At 39.4% G+C, this 19487-nt stretch overlaps 1 protein-coding gene across 1 annotated transcript in view; it reads right to left on the bottom strand.

Annotated features, from left to right (window-relative positions):
- Positions 1–19487, bottom strand: part of MPP7 (membrane protein, palmitoylated 7) — a 149655-nt gene that overhangs the window by 31730 nt on the left and 98438 nt on the right. The window contains exons 7-11 of the mRNA XM_015421412.1: positions 16752–16833; positions 15124–15209; positions 14265–14339; positions 13911–14107; positions 13336–13400 (exon numbers count right to left, since the gene is read on the bottom strand). Of these exons, the coding sequence (XP_015276898.1) occupies positions 13336–13400; positions 13911–14107; positions 14265–14339; positions 15124–15209; positions 16752–16833 (505 nt within the window). The remainder of the gene's footprint in view (positions 1–13335; positions 13401–13910; positions 14108–14264; positions 14340–15123; positions 15210–16751; positions 16834–19487) is intronic.

Genomic DNA, 19487 nt, shown 5'->3' on the forward strand with positions numbered 1-19487 from the left:
TTATGTGGAACCTTATCAAAAGCCTTACTGAAATCTAGATAAACTAAGTCTACAGCATTCCCCTGATCCAGCAAGGTAGTAACTTTCTCAAAAAAAGAGATAAGGTTAGTCTGACATGACTTGAGAAACCCATGCTGACTCTTCGTAATCACAGCTGTCCTTTCTAAATGCTTAAAGACTGTCTGTTTGATTATGTGTTCTAAAACTTTCCCAAGTATAGATGTCAAGCTGACAGGTCAATAGTTAATTGGATCCTCCTTTTTCCCCTTCTTGAAGATGGGGACAACATTTGCCTGCCTTCTGGCACTTCACCTGTTCTCCAAGAATTCTCAAAAATAATGGACAGAGGCTCAGAAATTACATCCACAAATTCTTACAATACCACTGGATGCAGCTCATCTGGCCCCAAGGACTTAGCTTCATTTAAAGAAACTAGGTGTTTGTGTACTATCGAACAAATCGAATAAATACTACCCCTATGTCAATCCTAGGCTGCAACTCCCTTCCCTTATCATGTGTTCTGTTTTTGGCATATTGAGCGCCATTTCCCTTGCAAGAGAAGACTGAGGAAAAGTAGGAATTGAGCAGTTGTGCCCTCTCTTCATCACCTGTTACAATTTCACTTTCCTGTCCCCACAATGTCCTTGCTCTTTGTCTTACTTTGAACATAAGAACCCTTTTTTGTTGTTTTTAGCATCTCTCGCTAGCCTAAGCTCATACTGAGCTTTCGCTTTCCTAACTCTCTCTCTCGCTACAAGCACTGTGTTATTTGTTTATAGTCATCCTTGGTTATAAGGCACTCCTTCCACTTTCTGAATGAGTCTTTTTTATTTCTCAAGTCTTTAGAAAGCTGTCTATATAGCCACCTTGGTGTAGTGGTTAAGTGTGCGGACTCTAATCTGGGAGAACCGGATTTGATTCCCCACTACTCCACTTGCAGCTTCTGGATGACCTTGGGCAAGCCATAGTTATGACAAGAGCTGTCCTTGAAAGGGCAGTTCTTGAAAGAGCTCTCTCAGCCCCACCTACCTCACAGGGTGTCTGTTGTGGGGAAGGGAAGGGAAAGGAGTCTTTAAGCCGCTCTGAGACTACGAGTGAAGGGCGGGGTATAAATCCAATCTCTTCTTCTTCTTCTGGCTCCTCCCATTCTTCCTTCTCATAGGAATTGTTTGGTTGTGCCTTCAGTATTTCTCTTTTAAGAAACTCTCATCCCTCTTGAACTCCCTTCTCCTGAAGTATTTCTGACCAAGGGAGTCTTCCCAACATAACTTTAAGTTTGTCAAAATTTGCTTTCCTGAAGCCCAACCTATATGTCTGACTATGTATAGCTTTTACCTTCCTCAAGACTGTACATTCCAAAATTACATGGTCACTATTACTCAGGGTGCCCACTATTTTCACCTTGTCAACTAGTTCTTCCCTGTTGGTAAGAATCAAGTCAAAGATAGCAGATCCCTTTATTTCCCTCTCCACTTTCTGGAAAATGAAGTTGTCAGCAAGACAAGTCAGGAATTTATTGGACCTTTCATTTTTAGCAGAGGTGGACTCCCAACAGATATCTGGGTAATTAAAATCTCCCGTGACCACCATGTCCCGTCTCCTTGAGAATTTTGTAATCTGTTTTAAGACTGTCTCATCCAAATCTTCTGCCTGGCTTGGTGGTCTATAGCAGACCCCCACCATGATATCAGTATTATTTCTTACTCCTTTTATTTGTACCCAGAGACTCTCAACTAGACTTTCATGCTCAGATTCATATATTTCCTCACAAGTATATACCTCTACATATAATGCAACTCCTCCGCCCTTTTAAATAAATTATACCCATCAATCCTAATATTCCAATATTCATCCCACCAAGTTTCCATAATGCCTATTAGGTCATAGTCCCCTTCCTGTATTAGGACTTCAAATTCCTCCTGCTTGTTTCCCATACTCTGTGCATTAGTGTAGAGACATCGGAATCCATGTTTTATGCACCCTGAGGTTTTCATTTCTGTACTTACATGTGAGTTAATGTTATCCAGCATGCATGCCACTCCCCGCAAAACTTTAGAGTTCTTATCTCCAGTTATTGGCTTTGCATTCCCCCCCATATTTATTTATATATTTTTGATACACAAACAAATTATCAATCATTACACACTTTACATTGAGTCTGTTCTTAATCATTATTATTTATCCATTTATATAATCTCGACCATCTTTTCAAGAAGAATTGTTCTTCTTTTCCCTGAATTAACAAATTTAATTTGTCCATTTCTGCTAAATTTAACAGTTTCGAACTTATCCCTTCCCTACTGGTTTTTTTTTCTGATTTCCAATATTTGGCCAAAAGTATTCTCGCAGACGTTATTATAAGTATCACTAGATAGGCATCACAATAGTTAAGACTTTCTGGTATCATATTCAACAAGTATATTTCTGGATGTAAGAATGAATAAATATCCATAATTTCCCAGATTATTCTCTGTATTTTCTCCCAAAATTTTTGATTTTTTTCACACTGCCACCACATATGATAACACAAACCTATATTAATCTTGGACTTCCAACATTGTTTGAGGTATTCGCATAACACTTTGTTATTTTTTCTGGTGGCCAATACCATCTGTGGAGCACTTTCATGATATTTTCTTTATATGAAATGGCTCTCATTAGTTTAGTTGATTTCCATATTTTAGACCACTTTTCTATTTTAATAGTATGTCCCAAGTCTTTCATCCATAAAGTCATTACAGGTTTAACAATTTCATCTTCCATATAGTCTTCTATTAATAGATTGTACATCTTCTGAATCATTTTATCATTAGATGAGAGCCAAATCTTGTCCAGTACATTTTTATTATCCTCAAAGCCCTGAATTATGTCTTTGGTATGTCTGGATTTTAATTGTACACTTTCCCTCCAAGTATATTATGTTGTGAACAAAGGTTGTTCTCTGATTTAAGTTTGTTGTTCTTGTCTAATAATGTATCGTATGTGAGACCCATCTAGGGATTTTTCTGTAATATCTCTGTTTAATTACGTTCCATACTTTTATTAATGATCCTCTTACCATATGATTCTGAAAATTTGAGTGGATCTTATCCTTTTCATTCCAAACGTACCATATATAAGTCATGCCCTTCCAACTTTAAACATCTTAAATCTTCCAAGTTAATCCAATCATTTTTGTCTCACTCCCCCACAGGATTTAGTTTAAAGCTCTCCTTATTAGGTTTGCAAGCCAGTTTCCAAAGACATTTTTTCCTACCTTCTTGAGGTGCAAACCATTGCCCGATAGAAGAGCTTCATCTCGAAAGTATAAGCCATGGTCCAAAACTCTGAACCTTTTCTGATGACACCATCTACGTAGCCAATCATTGATCTGCAGTATTCTTCTTTCACTTCCTAAGCCACGGCCTTCGACAGGAAGAACTGATGAGAATTCAACCTGCGCTCCCAATTTCTTCACCTTTTTACCCAGAGCCACATAGCCTTTTTTAAATATGTTCTGGACTGTGCCAGTCTGTATCATTTGTTCCCACATGGATGAGCAAGAAGAGATAATAATCAGTGGGCTTGATGAGTCTTCCTACCCTTTCCATCACATCCTGGATGTGTGCACCCAGTGACAGCATACCTCTTGAGACGACAAGTCCAGTCGGCACGCTTTAGCTTCTACCCCTCTCAGTAGGGAATCCCCAATTACCAACACATGCCTTCTCCTATATTGGGAAGCAGAGACTTGAGTCCTCTCATTCATAAGGGTCTCAGAAATTTTCTTCAAGGTGTGTGGAGGCTGGGGGTGCAGCCCTTGTTCCAGTGGTTCAGAATCAATATCTGTGGGGAGATCCAGGAACCAATTGTTTAGTAACAGAGCCTCAGAATGTCTCTTGATCTTCCTGCTCCTGTGGGTTACATTCTTCCATGTGCCCTCCTCCTGTGTCGGGTGCTCCTCCAGTTGCTGAGATACCTTTCCCTCCTCCTCCTGTTGCCCTCTCAGGAGTGCTTCATGTGTTCTGTCCATGACCTCTTCACCTTCCCTTTTAAACTGGAGTGTGGCCAAGCATGCCTCAAGTCCCTGTATCTTCTCCCCCAATACAGCTACCAACTTACACTTGCTGCAAGTTAATTGCTGTCACCATCAGATAAGAATATGAACATGCCACAGACTTTGTATGTCACTGCCTCAGCTTCCTCACCAGCCATGCTGTTGCAATCCATTTCAAAATTAGTTCAGTTTAACTGACACTTCTTTGATAACTTCCCTGCCGAACTGCCTCTCAAGACAATGCGTGAAGGGTCTGCAGAAGCAAAAACTAACTACAGAGTATAAGAACTACTCAGCCTTCTATGGGGCCCCCAGGACAGACCCACAGGCGAATAGCCACAGGTAAAGAGCCCTTGTGCTCACGCCCTTTGGCTCACACCAAAGGCTCATACCTCTGGCAAGGAGAAGTCTAATATAATTAAGGCTCACCCAGCAGAGGGCAGGGCCAGCAGTCAGCCCCAGGCAAAACCTGTGAGGTAATGACGCATACTTTCTTTGAACTGTTCCCTGCTTGTTTGTCCCACAATCTCTGTATAAGTGCTGCTAACTTTATTTCAGATGACGTATCCCCTTGGACCATACAGCAACTATCACTGCTCATTTCTGACACAAAGCTTGTGCCGTGTCACAGACAGCTGTGTACAAAATACATGCACATGCCTTAACTATTACACCTCTCTCAGTCACTCACACACACAAAGTGAGAAGGCATTGTTCTCTTATTTGGAAATGATGTAGCAGTTGGGATAGGGTGGAAAAAAGAAGAGGCCAAGCTCCAACTGGAGAACACTTCAGAATCCTTTTTTAAAGCTAGAGATATCAGTGATAGGGGTGTGCCATTTCCCCCCTTTTTTCGATTTGGGTATACTGAACTGAAAAAACAACCGGGTTCCCCCCCCCCCCCCCAACACACTCCAAAACCAGATTTTTGGGGGGCCAATAGACTCAAGAAGAAAAAAAAAATGCACACCAGAAGCTGTATCCATGGGGAACAGTCTGCTCCCCATGGGCACAGCTGATCCTGGGCTGACTTCTCTTGCAGCCTGGGTTAAACTGGGCTGCAAGAGAAGCCAATGCCAAGCCAAGGCAGAAGGGAGCTCTCAGCTCCCACCACCCTGGCTGATCCTAGGCTGGTTCCTCTTGCAGCCTGGTTTAAAAACCGGGCTGCAAGAGAAGCCAGCAAGCCCCAAGACAAGCCAGCGGGGGCTGTCTTCTGCAGCCTCTTTAAAGTTTAAAGGGACTGCAGAAGCCCAACAAACAGCCGAGGTTCTACTGGTAATCCCCCCCCCCAGTTTTCCCTGGAAAACCCTGGATATATTTGAAAAGCTAAAATATTTTTGACTTGGGTAGAATGCACTCCCCTAGTCAGTGATTGATCCCAGGACCTTCTGCATGCCAAGCAGATGCTCCATCACTGAGCCACAGTTGCTCCCAAAATAAAAGTGGTAATGTATTTTAAAAATGGGGTGCAATAGCTTGAATTTCAACAATAGACTTCTAATGAAACATCAAATTGTTGTGCTAAGAGACTAAACTCCAGAAGAATGCTCTGCCTACAGCAACAAATGCCCCAAGACATGCTACCTAGATTCTACAAGAAAGTGCTCATAAGACAAAAAACAAAATCTGTCATATTTGTTAAGAATAGTGATTGAGAAGTAAACCAAGTCACTCTCAAAGTCAAAATAAGACTCCAGCGCTGAAATAATGGTAAGTTTGCATCTGGCTTAGTGACAAAGAGAGACTTACATAAAAAATGTTCTTGGGCCTTGATTTTATTATACCATAAAAGTGAACAGCTTGCAGATCTTGAAAAGGTTATTGCAACAAGTTGCAAAACCCTTACATATTTTACCTTCAGAATTTGCCTAACACATAAAATTGGTATTATGTGCAATGCTCAAAAACATTTCCTACTAAAAACTCCTATAATCTACATACTCTCAGTATTTCATGAAATGGGTTACACCATTGAATGGCCAAGCTCTCAATGGCAGAATATAAATATGAAAGTGCATAAATTATATTTGGCTGTAGTCAAATATTTCTTCTCTCTTGTAGTGAAAATAAAATATGGAATGTCTGATTTAATACCATTTATTTTTAAAATACATAACTCACTCTTCTTAGATATAACTCATTTTTCTTAGATATAAGTTTATTAAACCTCTCGCTAATTATATTCCCTCTCAATCAGGTGAATGAGATATTTCTTCCTTTCAGTTTCCACAATGTAAAGAAAAGCATCTATCATTATGGCAAAAATCATGTTGGGAAGTTTCCAGTTGGAATAAGCATCAAATATTCACACAAGTAAATGACTTTTTAAAATTCTACTTAATTCTTTGCTCAGATAGTCCAATTCTGGTAAAACAATGACCTGCAAAACTATGAAACGCACATCCTGTGAAATCCACATGAAATACAGGAGCATTTTCAGCCCTCACCCCAACCTGGTGGAACTCTCTGCCAAATGATATTTATGCCCTGCGGAACTTAATGCAGTTCCGCAGATCATGTAAGGCAGAGATGTTTCGCCAGAGGTTTGGTTGAGGACAGTGACAGTATCCATCTAGCTGGCACTCGTGCTTCTCTTGCCTCCACCCACACGAGGCAGTGGCACACTCTGGCAGTCTTATCGCCATCTGACTGGTAATTATGTTGTATTATTTTATGATTTTACATTTTTATTATAACTATGTAATGATATTAGTAATTATTATGATGCATATCAATTAAGGCATCTAATGATTTGGCTGGAGGGAGAGTTAGGAGAAGATCTTGGTTGGATAGAACGGGAAAATTTAGAGGTGGTAGGAGGAAAGGAAAGTTTGTTTGATAGGAAGAATAGGAAGAAGAAGATAGGTGATGAATTATCAACATTTCTGGGGCCTTATATGGTGTGGGAGAAGTGGAAAAAAGAGCTTACTCCGGGGATATCACCTCTTACCAAAATGTGGTATTATGATAAATTCACCCCATTAAGGGGATCAATGTCAAAGGAGGTAGGGGATAAATTAAAGAAGATTATGATTAAAGAGTTGAATAAGATATGGGGAACAGACGCGATGAGAGAAGAAGAGAATATTGTTTTGAATAAGATGAATTGGTTGCAAAAAAGTCAGATTTCCTCATTTCCCAATTAATCATATTGGGAAAAGAATTACTACTCCCTTTGAAAAACTGGTGAAATAATATGGAAAGGATAAGGCGAACATAGTTTCAAAATTGTATAAGGTGTTATTAGGCATAGGGAAATCACCGAGAGAAGTTTGAAGGAATATTTGGAAACTGAGCTTCAAGGTAAAATTTTGGATAGGATAGGATTGGGGTGGGATAGGATTTTCAGATTACCTCCTTTTGTTACAACGTCTAGGTTAATACAGGAGCAGGATTTTAAGATGATACAGAAATGGGGTATAGAGTTAAGGGTAAAAGAGCGTTGAGTGGCAGAATCGGGCAGAGGCGGAGTCACGGAGGTGCGGTGGCGTGTCAGCACAGCACGACGGAGCTAAAGGGACGATGGTCGGAGCTGCGGCGGTCGCGGGACCGTGCACCGGATGAGCCAGCCAGAGGAAGCCACTGGACCGGAAGAGATCTGCCCCAGGACATTGGAGGTGGAACGCTGACATCCAAGGCCGCCGGAAAGAGCCAGACAACAAGCCCTGCTGCCGGGTGCTGGTAGGAAGTCACCCCCCTCTATAATTGTGGCCCTAGTTAGGAACCAAAATTGTGTGTAAACCGCTCAGAGACCCTTTGGGGTTCGAGCGGTATATAAATGGAAGGATAAATAAAAAATAAATAAATGTAAATGGATAAATTTGATGTTAGTAGCAGCAAGACAAGTGATTGCAAAGAAATGGAAAGAAGCTGAGGAACTGACGATTAATCATTGGAGGGAAAGGATGAACAATATAATAATTTTAGAGTATCTTACAATGAAGATACGTAGAATGAATGGGTCAAAGGTTAAGGACCAAGAGGAGGACTGGTTTAAAAGGATGGCGGGGTATTTGGGAAAGTTTAAAAAATTTGGGGTGATTAGTCAGTTAATAGGAAATTGAGAGGTTAATTTGATTATAAGATTAAGAGGGAAGGTTAATAGTGGAATAGAGTTGTACGGAGATTGATTGTGATATAATACTGTATGGAATTTTATTTATGTCTCTAATGCCTGGAAGTTGCACATGGGTGGTGTTGGTGTTGGATTTTTTTATGAAATAAAAACATTTAAAAAAAAATAACTATGTAATGATTTTTCTGATGTACAACTCCCAGAGCCCTGCCCTATGGAGGAGGGAGGTCTAAACATTGAATTTAATAAATAAATAAATAAATAAAATTATATGCTACAAAAACAGTTCACTGTTCAGCTAAACAGTTACAAGAATTATAACTTCAGTCTCTCTCTCAGGAAGGAATATCCAGCTGCTAGGCCCAACAGAGATGTCAAAGAATAGCATGCATCAACATAGCTACACCACATGATGCCATAAGAGGCAGATGGAGGGGGTCAGTTGCTAACTGGCTCTGTGATGCCTGAAAGGGAGCCAGAAAAAGAGTGTCTCAACCTGTGTCTCTATCATGAAACTCTGATGTGCGGCACAGCAACCATGCACCCCCCCCCCACTAGGATCTAAATGGAGAACTATAAATACTGTTGTTGACAGTCTGGCATATGACCACTTATCTACTGGCATAACTCCTATAAAAGCATGTTTTAAGTATCTTATATATTTTTATTCCTGCTTGTAAACCAGCATGGAATACTTTTAATATATTGGGCTTATTAATTTTATTTTTTGGAATGGGAAGGAAAAGAGAATGATCACTAGCGGAAGTCTCTCTCCTGGTGAGTAATACATTAGGCTTATACATGGTCTCTCTCTCTCTCCACCAATGTCATCCTCAGAACAACCCTGAAAGGTGGGTTAAGCTGAGAGAGATGGTGACAGGCCCAAGGTCACCCAATAAGAAGCATAACCAAGTATAGCTTTGAACCTGGGTATCCCGAGTCCCTGTCCAACTCTCTAACAATTACTCCACACTGGCTCTAAATCTGCACTTTCCTTGTGTTACTCAAAATTTCTTATTTAAAACTGTTTATATCCCACACTCCTTAACGAATACAGGATCTCAAGGCAGTTTACAAACATCATATATAAATAGAAACCATTTACATTTATATTAAAATAAACCAATAACAATATTTTCAAATGAAAGAAAGAAGTCCAAACTAAACAAAATGGTTGAGGAAAATCAATCTTTGTATAAGGCGAAGCATCAGGAAGCACTGGTACTTTGCATGTCCATTCTCACAATACAAGAACTTGTGGGCACTCAATGAAACTGCTCAATGAGATTGCTGAGCAGTTGGGTTAGAACAGATGAAAGGAAGTACTTCACCCAAAGAGTGATTAACACATGGAATTCACTGCCAGAGGAGGTGGCGGCGGCTACAAGCATGGACAGTTTCAAGAGGGAATTAGATAAACATATGGAGCAGAGGTCTATCAGTGGCTATTAGCCATAGGGTATAGATAGGAACTATTAGTCTGGGGCAAGTGATGCACTGTATTCTTGGTGCTTGGGGGGGGGGGCAACAGTGGGAGGGCTTCTAGTGTCCTGGCCCCACAGCTGGGTCTCCTAATGGCACCTGTTATTTCTGGCCACTGTGTGACAGAGTGTTGGACTGGATGGGCCATTGGCCTGATCCAACATTGGCTTCTCTTACGTTCTTATGTTAATTCTTCCCACTGCAGGAGCCCACTCTGTGCCAACTGGCTGGGAAAGGGGAAGACACTTCCTGGGAAGGGGAAGGAATCAGACTCTGAACACAAACAACCAAAACATGGACTCCTAACTGAAAACGGGTGTTCTGATCCCTCATACATGCCTCTGGGAAGCCTCAACAAACTGACAAGACAGGGAAGTCCAACAGCACAAGGCCCTAATGATGGGACAACTGTTTATATCTTAAACACAGTTCCAGAAAGTTTCAACCTGTTACCTGCTCATACTGGTGTGACAAAGATACCACCTGCAGTCCCATACCCCCGCCCCCATACTTGGGCATCACAAAGGCATATGATTGTCACAATTAATGCTAGTTAATGCTTAAAAGCTTTTGACAGGACGGAACAGCAGCAATGATGGTAAATTTAAAAGCTGGACTGCACCCATCTATGACTACCCATCAGCAAGAGTGGTTTGTTTAGGTGTTACCAGAGTGTGGATAAGGATTGCCATATATTGCTTTTCAGGAATAGACAGCGGTTGGTATACCAACTGAAGCTGGTAAACTACACTACATATTGCGAAGAAAATCTGCACTTCTACCTGCAGACCTGGCTCTAACAGTACTACAAAATGGTGAATCTATTTATTTAGGGAAAATGCAATCCTGTTTGACAAATGATGCATTAGTCTTATCTGAACTGAGTTCACTGACCTCATCAAACCCACTATGCTGGAGATAAATGCCACAAGACAAATAATTATCTCCCAATATCACTTCCTGGTATCTCTTCGTTTTGGTCCTACCTGGCTATCAGAGTACTGTGCCTCCACCCCAGCCAGCTAGCCCAAAAGGTTACCAAGGTCAGTTGTACTGAAAGCCTCAGCAAGATCCCAAAGAATCAACACGATTATGCTCCCTCTGCTTGTTTTCTGGTAAAGATGGCCCACAGTGTTTTAGTTCCAAAATCAGGTCCAAAGAAATTGAAAGGAACTTGAAAATCCAACTCATCCAAGATACCCTGGAGCTGGCTAGCTACCACATGCTTAAGCACCTTGCAAAAAAGTGGAATATTTTTATCTAGTCACTGCTTCTTCAGAAGAAGTTTCATAGTTGCCTCAGTCAATGCACTGACCCATCCTTTAATAAAACATTTGCTGTTTATGGGATCCATCCCAACAATCCCTTTCGACTAGATTTAATAATCCAGAAAAAGCTAAATATGGACAACATAAGGTTGGACCCAACCAGTTTCTGTTGGAGCAAATGGAAGGAATAGTCCCCTTTAACGAACAAGAAGTCTGTCTTGGGGGAATCATGGGACCTGCATAGTCAAAAGCCATCTGGGATGTGGACTATTATGGTAAAAAGAGGAATTCTGTGCAATTAAATAAAAAGATGGCTGGATCCAACTCAGGCTAAAAGGCCTCCAAGCATCTAATGAATAATACATAACATTTTTTGATTTATCCTCTTTCCCTTTCCATTTTTTCCCACAGTTTGTTCTTCCATTACTTCATTCTACCATATCACATTTTGTTATTTTTTTAAAAGAAGAGAGTAATTCCCATATTACCCATAGGATATTCAAGCAGACGGCCAATACTAGTTTTTCCAAAACCCATGCAAATAGTGCCACTCCACTATCCCACCCAACTTCAGCTCTGCTATTACAATAATTTTATTTAAGTTAACACGACTACACTTATTCTACAGAATGACAGGCAGAATGTATAACTACACTTATTCTACAAATGACAGCAGAATGTATGACCTTCATCATACTAATTTTTGATGCATGGTTATGCAATAGACAGGAGAATTTTTCCTTTCAAAGAATTTGCTTTGATGTAATGTCAGTTAATTCAGATACATAGCAGAACATTATGCTCCTGGTGCATTTTAATATTTCTGTGGTAAATTAATAATTTTAATGACTATATTTTGAACTAATCTACTTGTTTGTACAGTCATCCCCATAGAGTACAATGAGAAAGACCAACTAAGTTTGGCTGAGCAAACAGAAATAAGAGATGTTAATATAAAGGCATGATATTCCTTGATAAGCTCCAAGCACACTCAAAAGCATTATGGTGGTGGTGATGATGATACAGAATGAAAATCTGAAAAAATAATAAATATCAGATTTCTTAAAGAAGCACACACTTGAATATATGCTACTTCATGAGATATTTAGTTAGTAGGGAAGAACACATCTTTGTATGTATTTTGACACAGCATTGCAGGTAGAGAGATCATTTACATTCACTTTAATGACTTATGAAACTAGAACAAATTAACATGACCACAAAATTATAGGAATGAAAAGCAATTTATCACCTGTTTAAAGCATGCAATTTTGAGAGATTATTGTGATATTAAGAAGCTACCACTTGAAATTTCAAATAAATAAACATGAGATTAGACGAATTATGCTTCAGTACCTCCACACTAAGCATGGAATTCAAATTATTCTCCAAAGATGTAATGTATTAAAAGAGGTTAATGAGTCTGAGAGGTTAATTCAGGCAGTGAAACAAAAGGGGTTAATGCCAACATTAGACTTAATTATTCAATCATCAGACATTTTGCAGTTGGGAATACTTCTGGAGCCTCTCTTAGTAGAATTAGTAAAAGAAACTAAAGAATATTAATTGACTATTGGAATCAGGGAAAATTGTTATAAATTATTTTCCTCATAGCTTTATATACCAGATAATTAGCAAAGATCTCAGGAGAACATACTATATTGGAAATGTAGCAAAGAGTAAGGGACATTCTTTCATATGTAGTAGGGATGTGTTATGGTAGGGAAATTCTGGAGTATAGTGCACAGAGACATAGCAGAAATGGTAAACCAGAAATGTGAATGTTCTCCAACAATTTAAATATTAGGTGATTTTTCAGAAAGAATAAAAAAGGAATATAGAAGTTTCATCATAAATAAATTTAATAACTGCAGATGAACGATGATCATTCACAAATGGAGAAACCAAGCTATACTAGGGAGAAAGGCATGGCTACAAAGAATATGTCAAATTACGTTAATGGATAAAATTACAACTTATGGGGAAAGGAAGAAAGTGTTGCAAATCAGTTTTAGCAAAAACATTGATCACCATTTATTCAATACTGGAATAAGTATGATTCATTGGATGGAGAAAGAGAACCTATATTTGAGTGCTTTAAGTAACTGAGCATACTGGGGAGAAAGACAAATATTGTGGTGGTTTATAGTTTGCAATAACTTTTTAAAAATGCTGTCACTTGACAAAAAAATGAAAGGTTCTGAATATAACAACCAGTGAACTACTTTCAATAATTAGAACAGGTATTTATTTTGCTTTCAAGTTTGCTTCTGTTATGAAGGCCTTCTGAGCAAGGCTCTGTTCCAGCAAAAAGAACTCCCAACCACTTTCCTTTAATGAAGTTATAGTGCTTGTCCTAACTACCAACTTGAGCCTTTCAACAAAGATAAAAGCAAAAACTCAAAATCATGCTGATTCAAGACATTTTAAGTGAGACCAAGAGAGCATTTTCTTCAACAAGATAACAGACTTACATGCTTTTCGACTGGAAATTTTCAGTGGCTGAACCTGAACATCAGATCTTCTCAATGCAAGTCTCCTATAAAGTAGTTTAGAGGAAGACAATTTTCATTGCTATTTTGGGATTAATAAAAATTCAAGTATCAGTCTTTTCCATAGCAGCCTTTAAAAAAAAAAAACCCTCCTGAAACAATACAATCTATTCAAGCTCTATACAATACTGGAATCTAAAGAAAAAAGCCTGTAAGTGCTCCAGAAACAGCTGCAGTTCTTTTTTTCTACATAGTATAGTACAGTACATCAATGCAGATACAGATGATGATGTATTACTTCCCATCTGTTTTTTCCACCAAACCAGATCAGCACTATTCTGTCAGGTTTTGTCATTATTAATCTAACCAGACAAGTAAGGAAATCCAAACTATTTGGGCAACCACTTACCAAAGCCCAGACATTTTACCACAAGGCAAAATTTGAAAGTTTATTGACCTTGTAAGCCGCAAATGCAAACATACCAATTATACTCAGCACATACTGATAGCATTTTCAGTATCAGGAAAAAAACTTGAACTCCGCTGTAACTGCTCACCTTTCCTGGAAATGTTTTGAAGGAATTAGGCCGGCTCTGGGATTGGCATCACCTTCAAGCTTGGCTTGCCACCAGGTTGCATCATCCTGGCTCATGATCTGAAGAATATCACCTTTTCTGAATGGAAGTCCAGCTTCTTTACAGGGAATTGCTTTATCCTCACTGGGTTCATAATCAAACAGAGCTTTCATAAAAATCTGGAAGGAGAGCGTTTTACAATTAATATTTTAATATAACCCCCAGCCCCACTCCTTATTGCTTACTGGCATACCTGCCAAATATATGCTGAAAGACAATGATAATAATTTTACCCATGGAAGGGAAGTTCCTTTCTTATAACAAAGGAGTTCCTACCTTGCCTTCTTTAGATGGGGTTTCTTCTTTGATACTAGGTACAATCTTAAATGTAATTGCTCCTTTAGACTGAGACTGAAAAATATAAGAAAAAACATTTTAAAACTTAAATTTATTTATTAAAGAGCTAGCAAAAAAGAGGGAAGACATGTTGCTGCACAACCAATAAAACCTGTATAAGTCAGGAGAGTGCTTGATATATAGATGTTTACACACACACAGCATAACAGCAAACTAGAACTGGTGAACTACTAATAGGTCACATACTTCTAGTGAAGTCTGGATCTCTCTAACATGACCCAGAAGTCCAACAGATTTATAGCACAATTATACCAAGTCTTCAAAGAAACTGCATGGCACATTTTAAAAAGAGGATATAGAAGCCATTGGTTTTATTTCTTTCAAATGACCATGCTAAAGCCAGGTTCAATTTTGTAAAACACACAACAGCAGGAGTTAGACTTTTATTCCACTTCCTGGCTGGGAACCAAAGAACTACTTAGGCGCACACAAAGAAACAAACCTGCAAACTGTCTCCTTCAGTGTTAAGCACTTATTTATCTGTCTAGGGTGCTGAGAAGTGTCTTAACATTTCCATACAATGGAATTTGCGCAGTTCAAAACACACTATAGGTGCTGCTGGCCTCCTGCTGTTTAAGCATCAGGAAAGTATGTTTCACCTTCACTGAGACTTTTCACAACTTCCTGTAGCACCTCTCTGTGCACAAATAAGCAATATGAATGCTAGGCAAGAATTGGAAAAGTTCCTAATTAGAGAACATGAATATGGTTCTCTTCAAGGCCATGAATGTAAAAAATCCACTTTTCTGTTGAAATTAAGATTCTGTTTGTAACTTACCAGAATTTGTATAATTTCTTCTGGTTTTTTATCACCCACAGGAATTCCATTGACTTCTTTAAGCACATCACCAACATGAATGAGACCTACAGAACATTATTTAACATGAATCATTTTTATTTTTAACAATATGGTCCATTCCCAAATTCCTTCAAATCAAATTCTTTCCAATTCAGCCTAAGCAAAAAGCATCCAATATCTGGCCTTCTCCTGATACTCCACAACTGTAAGATAGCAAAGGAATATCTGAGGAAACTGAAGGTCCCACTTTTCAGTAAACATTGTTCAACTCATCTATTTGTGATGAATAAAAACAGTTACATATAGGGGTTTTTGCCTTCTGCTCTTTTGTTACTAAATTTAGCAGCACTGGCCCTGCAGCCTGAATGACAGTTTGAAATACCAATACAGCAATGTGAAGGGAGAAAGTACTTTGTTGTTGTTGTTGTTTTTAAAGGAAAACTTCCTGCGTTCAAGGTTCAGTGTTAAAATACAAACTGAAAGACTGTTATGTTAGAAGGAAACTTTTCTTCCTTCTTTTTTCAAGTTTAGATTCTGAAATCATCTTATCCTCTAACAGAGAAATCCCTTGCCTCCATACCGATCACAAAAGCAGCACAATGGGGCCTACTATAAAAGGACAAAGGTTAATGCACACTTGGGGGAAGTCCACATACGTGAAGAAGTTTCAGGACAGCAGGCCATCTATCCTGAGAGGGTGAGGGGAAAGTATTCATTTTTACATTAACCCTTTGTAAAGGTACCCCCCCACATAATTCTAAACAAGAACACGGTATAGTTCTACAATGCTCCTGTTCTTGGCTAACTGAACTACTCCTCTTAAGGCTTGGAAATATACTGCAACATGCTGTACATCCCCATTTCCTCACATATAGCAAATGTCATGGTTGAGTGCAAAACAGAATGTGGGAACGGACGAACTCCCAAGGTACAGAGAAGAATATGACTTAAGTTTGAAAAAATGACAGTGGCCTGATGAGGACTGAGTGTTCTATTTGTCCTTGTGAAAATGCAGACGGTGGGATACTGAAATCAAAAGGGAATGGAGAAACTGGCCTGCTCAGGAAGGTAGGAAGGCATGAAACATGTACTCCCCCCCCCCAATCCTCAATATAGTAGCACAAGAAGGGAAAGGTAAAAATATTACCTTTGCTACACTGTATCACTAGGAACTGGACAAGGAACCTTCCTTAGTCACCTACTCAAGGATGACAGCAATTGGTGCTATAGGGCAATTATGGTACATATTTTGACTGTTGAGGTTAACAACCAGGTGAGCAGTTAATTACTAAACTATTCCCAGGGATCTGTTTCACACTTGGTGTATGTGTGTGTGTGTGTGGAATGACCACTCCTTTGGGCCTCAGCTTGTCTTTCACTACTGAAAGAATGCACAGATATACTCATATGAAAAATATCACATTAGAGCTGCGCTCTGATAACTGTATAATCTACACTTCAGAAACTGGGGTGGGTTAACCACAACTATGGCTTTGCCTGAGCTTGTTTGGAAAGAAGAAAATACTTGCTTTTGCTCAATTTAAGATTCATTTGGAGCTCCAGCTGGTCATTACATTTATAGAATCACACACTTAAAAAGCTCTTACCACTTCTATCTGCCGCTCCTCCATTCATTATCCGAGCCACAACAACCGCTCCGGTATGCTCATCTCTTTTAATAGTAGCCCCCTTTAGAAATAATAGGGTTATAATTTCATTTTCAACTGCTCAGATTTTTTTAAAAAGATACAAACACAATATGTTTTCCACATCTCTTATATTATCTGTCTTTAAAAGAAGAGCATCTCGCTTAACAAAATAATTCCTACTCAGCCAAGGAATCTTGGAAAGTTTGCCAAAGGAAAAAAGTGACCTTGAAAATCATTCCACATCACACCACTTTCTTTGGAACACATATGGGGAAGAATTTAGTGCTACAAAAAGTGGTCTCTCTTACATTACTATAACTGTTTTTACAATTATGTAACAGGTACAAGACAAGTGCACTATGAATCAAGACATGTAGGAGCTGATGTGGAATGAATTACTTACTACAAGCAGGCACCATGGCCCTATCCAGTAAGTGTATTTACCAATCTTGATCACTTACCCCCCTCCCCAGTGCTGGTCAGTTCCCTCTATATGTCTTTACCCTTCACGTTTCCCTTCTCCTGCAAGCTACTGTTTGTACCTCTTCCCACACCTTCACTACCATGTTTGCCTCATCCCCCGTTTTCAGTCATGCCTCTATCAACTTATCTCTCATATAATTTCAGTTACACACTTACTTATCATATGTCGGTTTCCCCATACATTACTTCTCTTCACCCCAAGACCATAATCTCATCACTTTCCCAGATTTACTGCCCTATCCCACAAGCTTTTCTTCCAGCTCTCATTCTACGTAGCCGTTAACAGCATGTAACTTTCTCTGGGCCTTTGTTTTAGCTCATGATGTTGGGATGAGTGAGCACTTGGAACTTTCCCACAAGTAAGGCGGTCTTTACAGACTGGATGGAGTACACCACTCTGCACAGGGCAGTGATGTATGGCTTGGAGATCTCAGGACTGGATTGGTACATGTATTGCAAGTTTGGTAGTGGAGCCAGGCAGGCTAAGCTGCTTGCCTCCTGTAGCTTTTAGGCACTGGCTGGGAAACATAATACAGGTTGTGCAGGGTGGGTTCCCTGCATGACCAAAAGGGGGATTTCCCTTAAGGGGACTGGGGGGCAGGGTACATGATAGCCAACCTCAGCGCTGATGCACTGACCATGCTCCCAGGAAGAGGAGAATGGGCAGGAATAGCAGTTTTTGCTGCTTCCAGACGTAATACCAGCCCTCTTCCTTCTGTTACTCCAATAGAGCAGTTCAGGAAGGTGCTAACAGCAGTTGGGCTGTCAGCTACACCCACTGTTCCCAGTCTATGCTGTGCCAACACCTGAGAAACTTGTAATCAATAAAGCTGTGGCTAATTCTTCCCATCCTGGTAGTCTGTTGGCCCCCCCCCCAAGGGCTGGTCCCCTCTCCAGGCACAAGGTTCCTCCCCCCCTTGCAATTTTTCACATGCAAGCCACTACCAAGAGGGTGAACTACACTGAGAAGCATATTTCTGTGCAAGATTTTTATTGCAACTTCTCTTGCCAAGTCCATTTCACATCCCATACAACTAAATGGAGAGTGATCAAAAGCAAATACAAATGCACTGGTGAGTGTGGGACTCCAATAAGCAGACACATAAGTGCATAGCACATAAGTGCATAGTTGAACATGCTTTTTCTAAATGGGCTCAGCAAGGACTAGCTCATATTTAGATTATTTGCCCCCAAAGTCAGACTTGCTAATGAATTCAGAAAAATCTTGGTCTTTCCTCGTTGTGCACCAGTTTGGCTCATCTGCTGTAGACACTAGACTTGCTAGCACAGGTAAAATAAGGCCTAACTTACATATTACAAATACCAGTAGGAAACCAGTAGGAAACATTTCTTCATGCTTTACTGGATCAGAGAGATACTGATAACAGGATTTCAGATTAAGAAGTCCTCAGGCCACACTTCTTTTATTTTTTTTTGAAAAGTTTATTATTTTCTTACTACAAACATTACAAAAAACACTACAAACACTAAACTAAAAATAAGCTATACAAGGATCATATATAACGGTTATATGCATATTTAGTTAAAGCTTTCTCTATAAAAATGTAATTTTGGAATATAGCTATTTTCTACCGCTTCTATTACAAACTGGTAAATATATAATTGAATCAAGTAAGTACATCTCAAACAATAAGACTTTTAAGATACAATTCTGTTATATCTGTTTCTTCCCTTTACTTTTCTTCTTATCAAATTTTTATTTGACTTTCAAGACTTTTGGGGTCGCCGCCCCTAATTCTGATTCAGAGTCTTCTTCTGGATTACTGCTCGCTGTAGATTCCAGGACTTCCGACTCATGTGTGCTAGTTTCTTCTTCAATAGTTTGTTCCTCTGCTGTATCTTTTTCGGTTGCTGGTTTTTGTTGCTGTTCCAAGAACATCTTCGCTTTAAAAACAGAGTCTATCTTTTCTTTTTTATCTTTGTAGTTGAAGAGAAGTCATTTGGGTATTATCCATCTGTAGGGGGTGGAGTTTTTCTGCAAAAAGTCGGTTAAGTTTTTGTATTGGGTCCTCTTTCTTATTTCGAATGGAATGTCCTTTAAGACTCTAATTTCTTCATCTTTTATTTTTAAGGTTGTCCCATTTGTGGTCTTGAGCACCACGTCTCTTGTTGATCTTTTAGAGAATCTCGCCACTATCTCCCCAGGCAGGTTCTTTTTCTTAATAAATTCTGGATATGTCCGATAGATCA

Source organism: Gekko japonicus, unplaced genomic scaffold (assembly GCF_001447785.1).
Source record: "Gekko japonicus isolate JY-2015 unplaced genomic scaffold, Gekko_japonicus_V1.1 scaffold725, whole genome shotgun sequence".
In the NCBI taxonomy this organism is placed as follows: Eukaryota; Metazoa; Chordata; class Lepidosauria; order Squamata; family Gekkonidae; genus Gekko; species Gekko japonicus.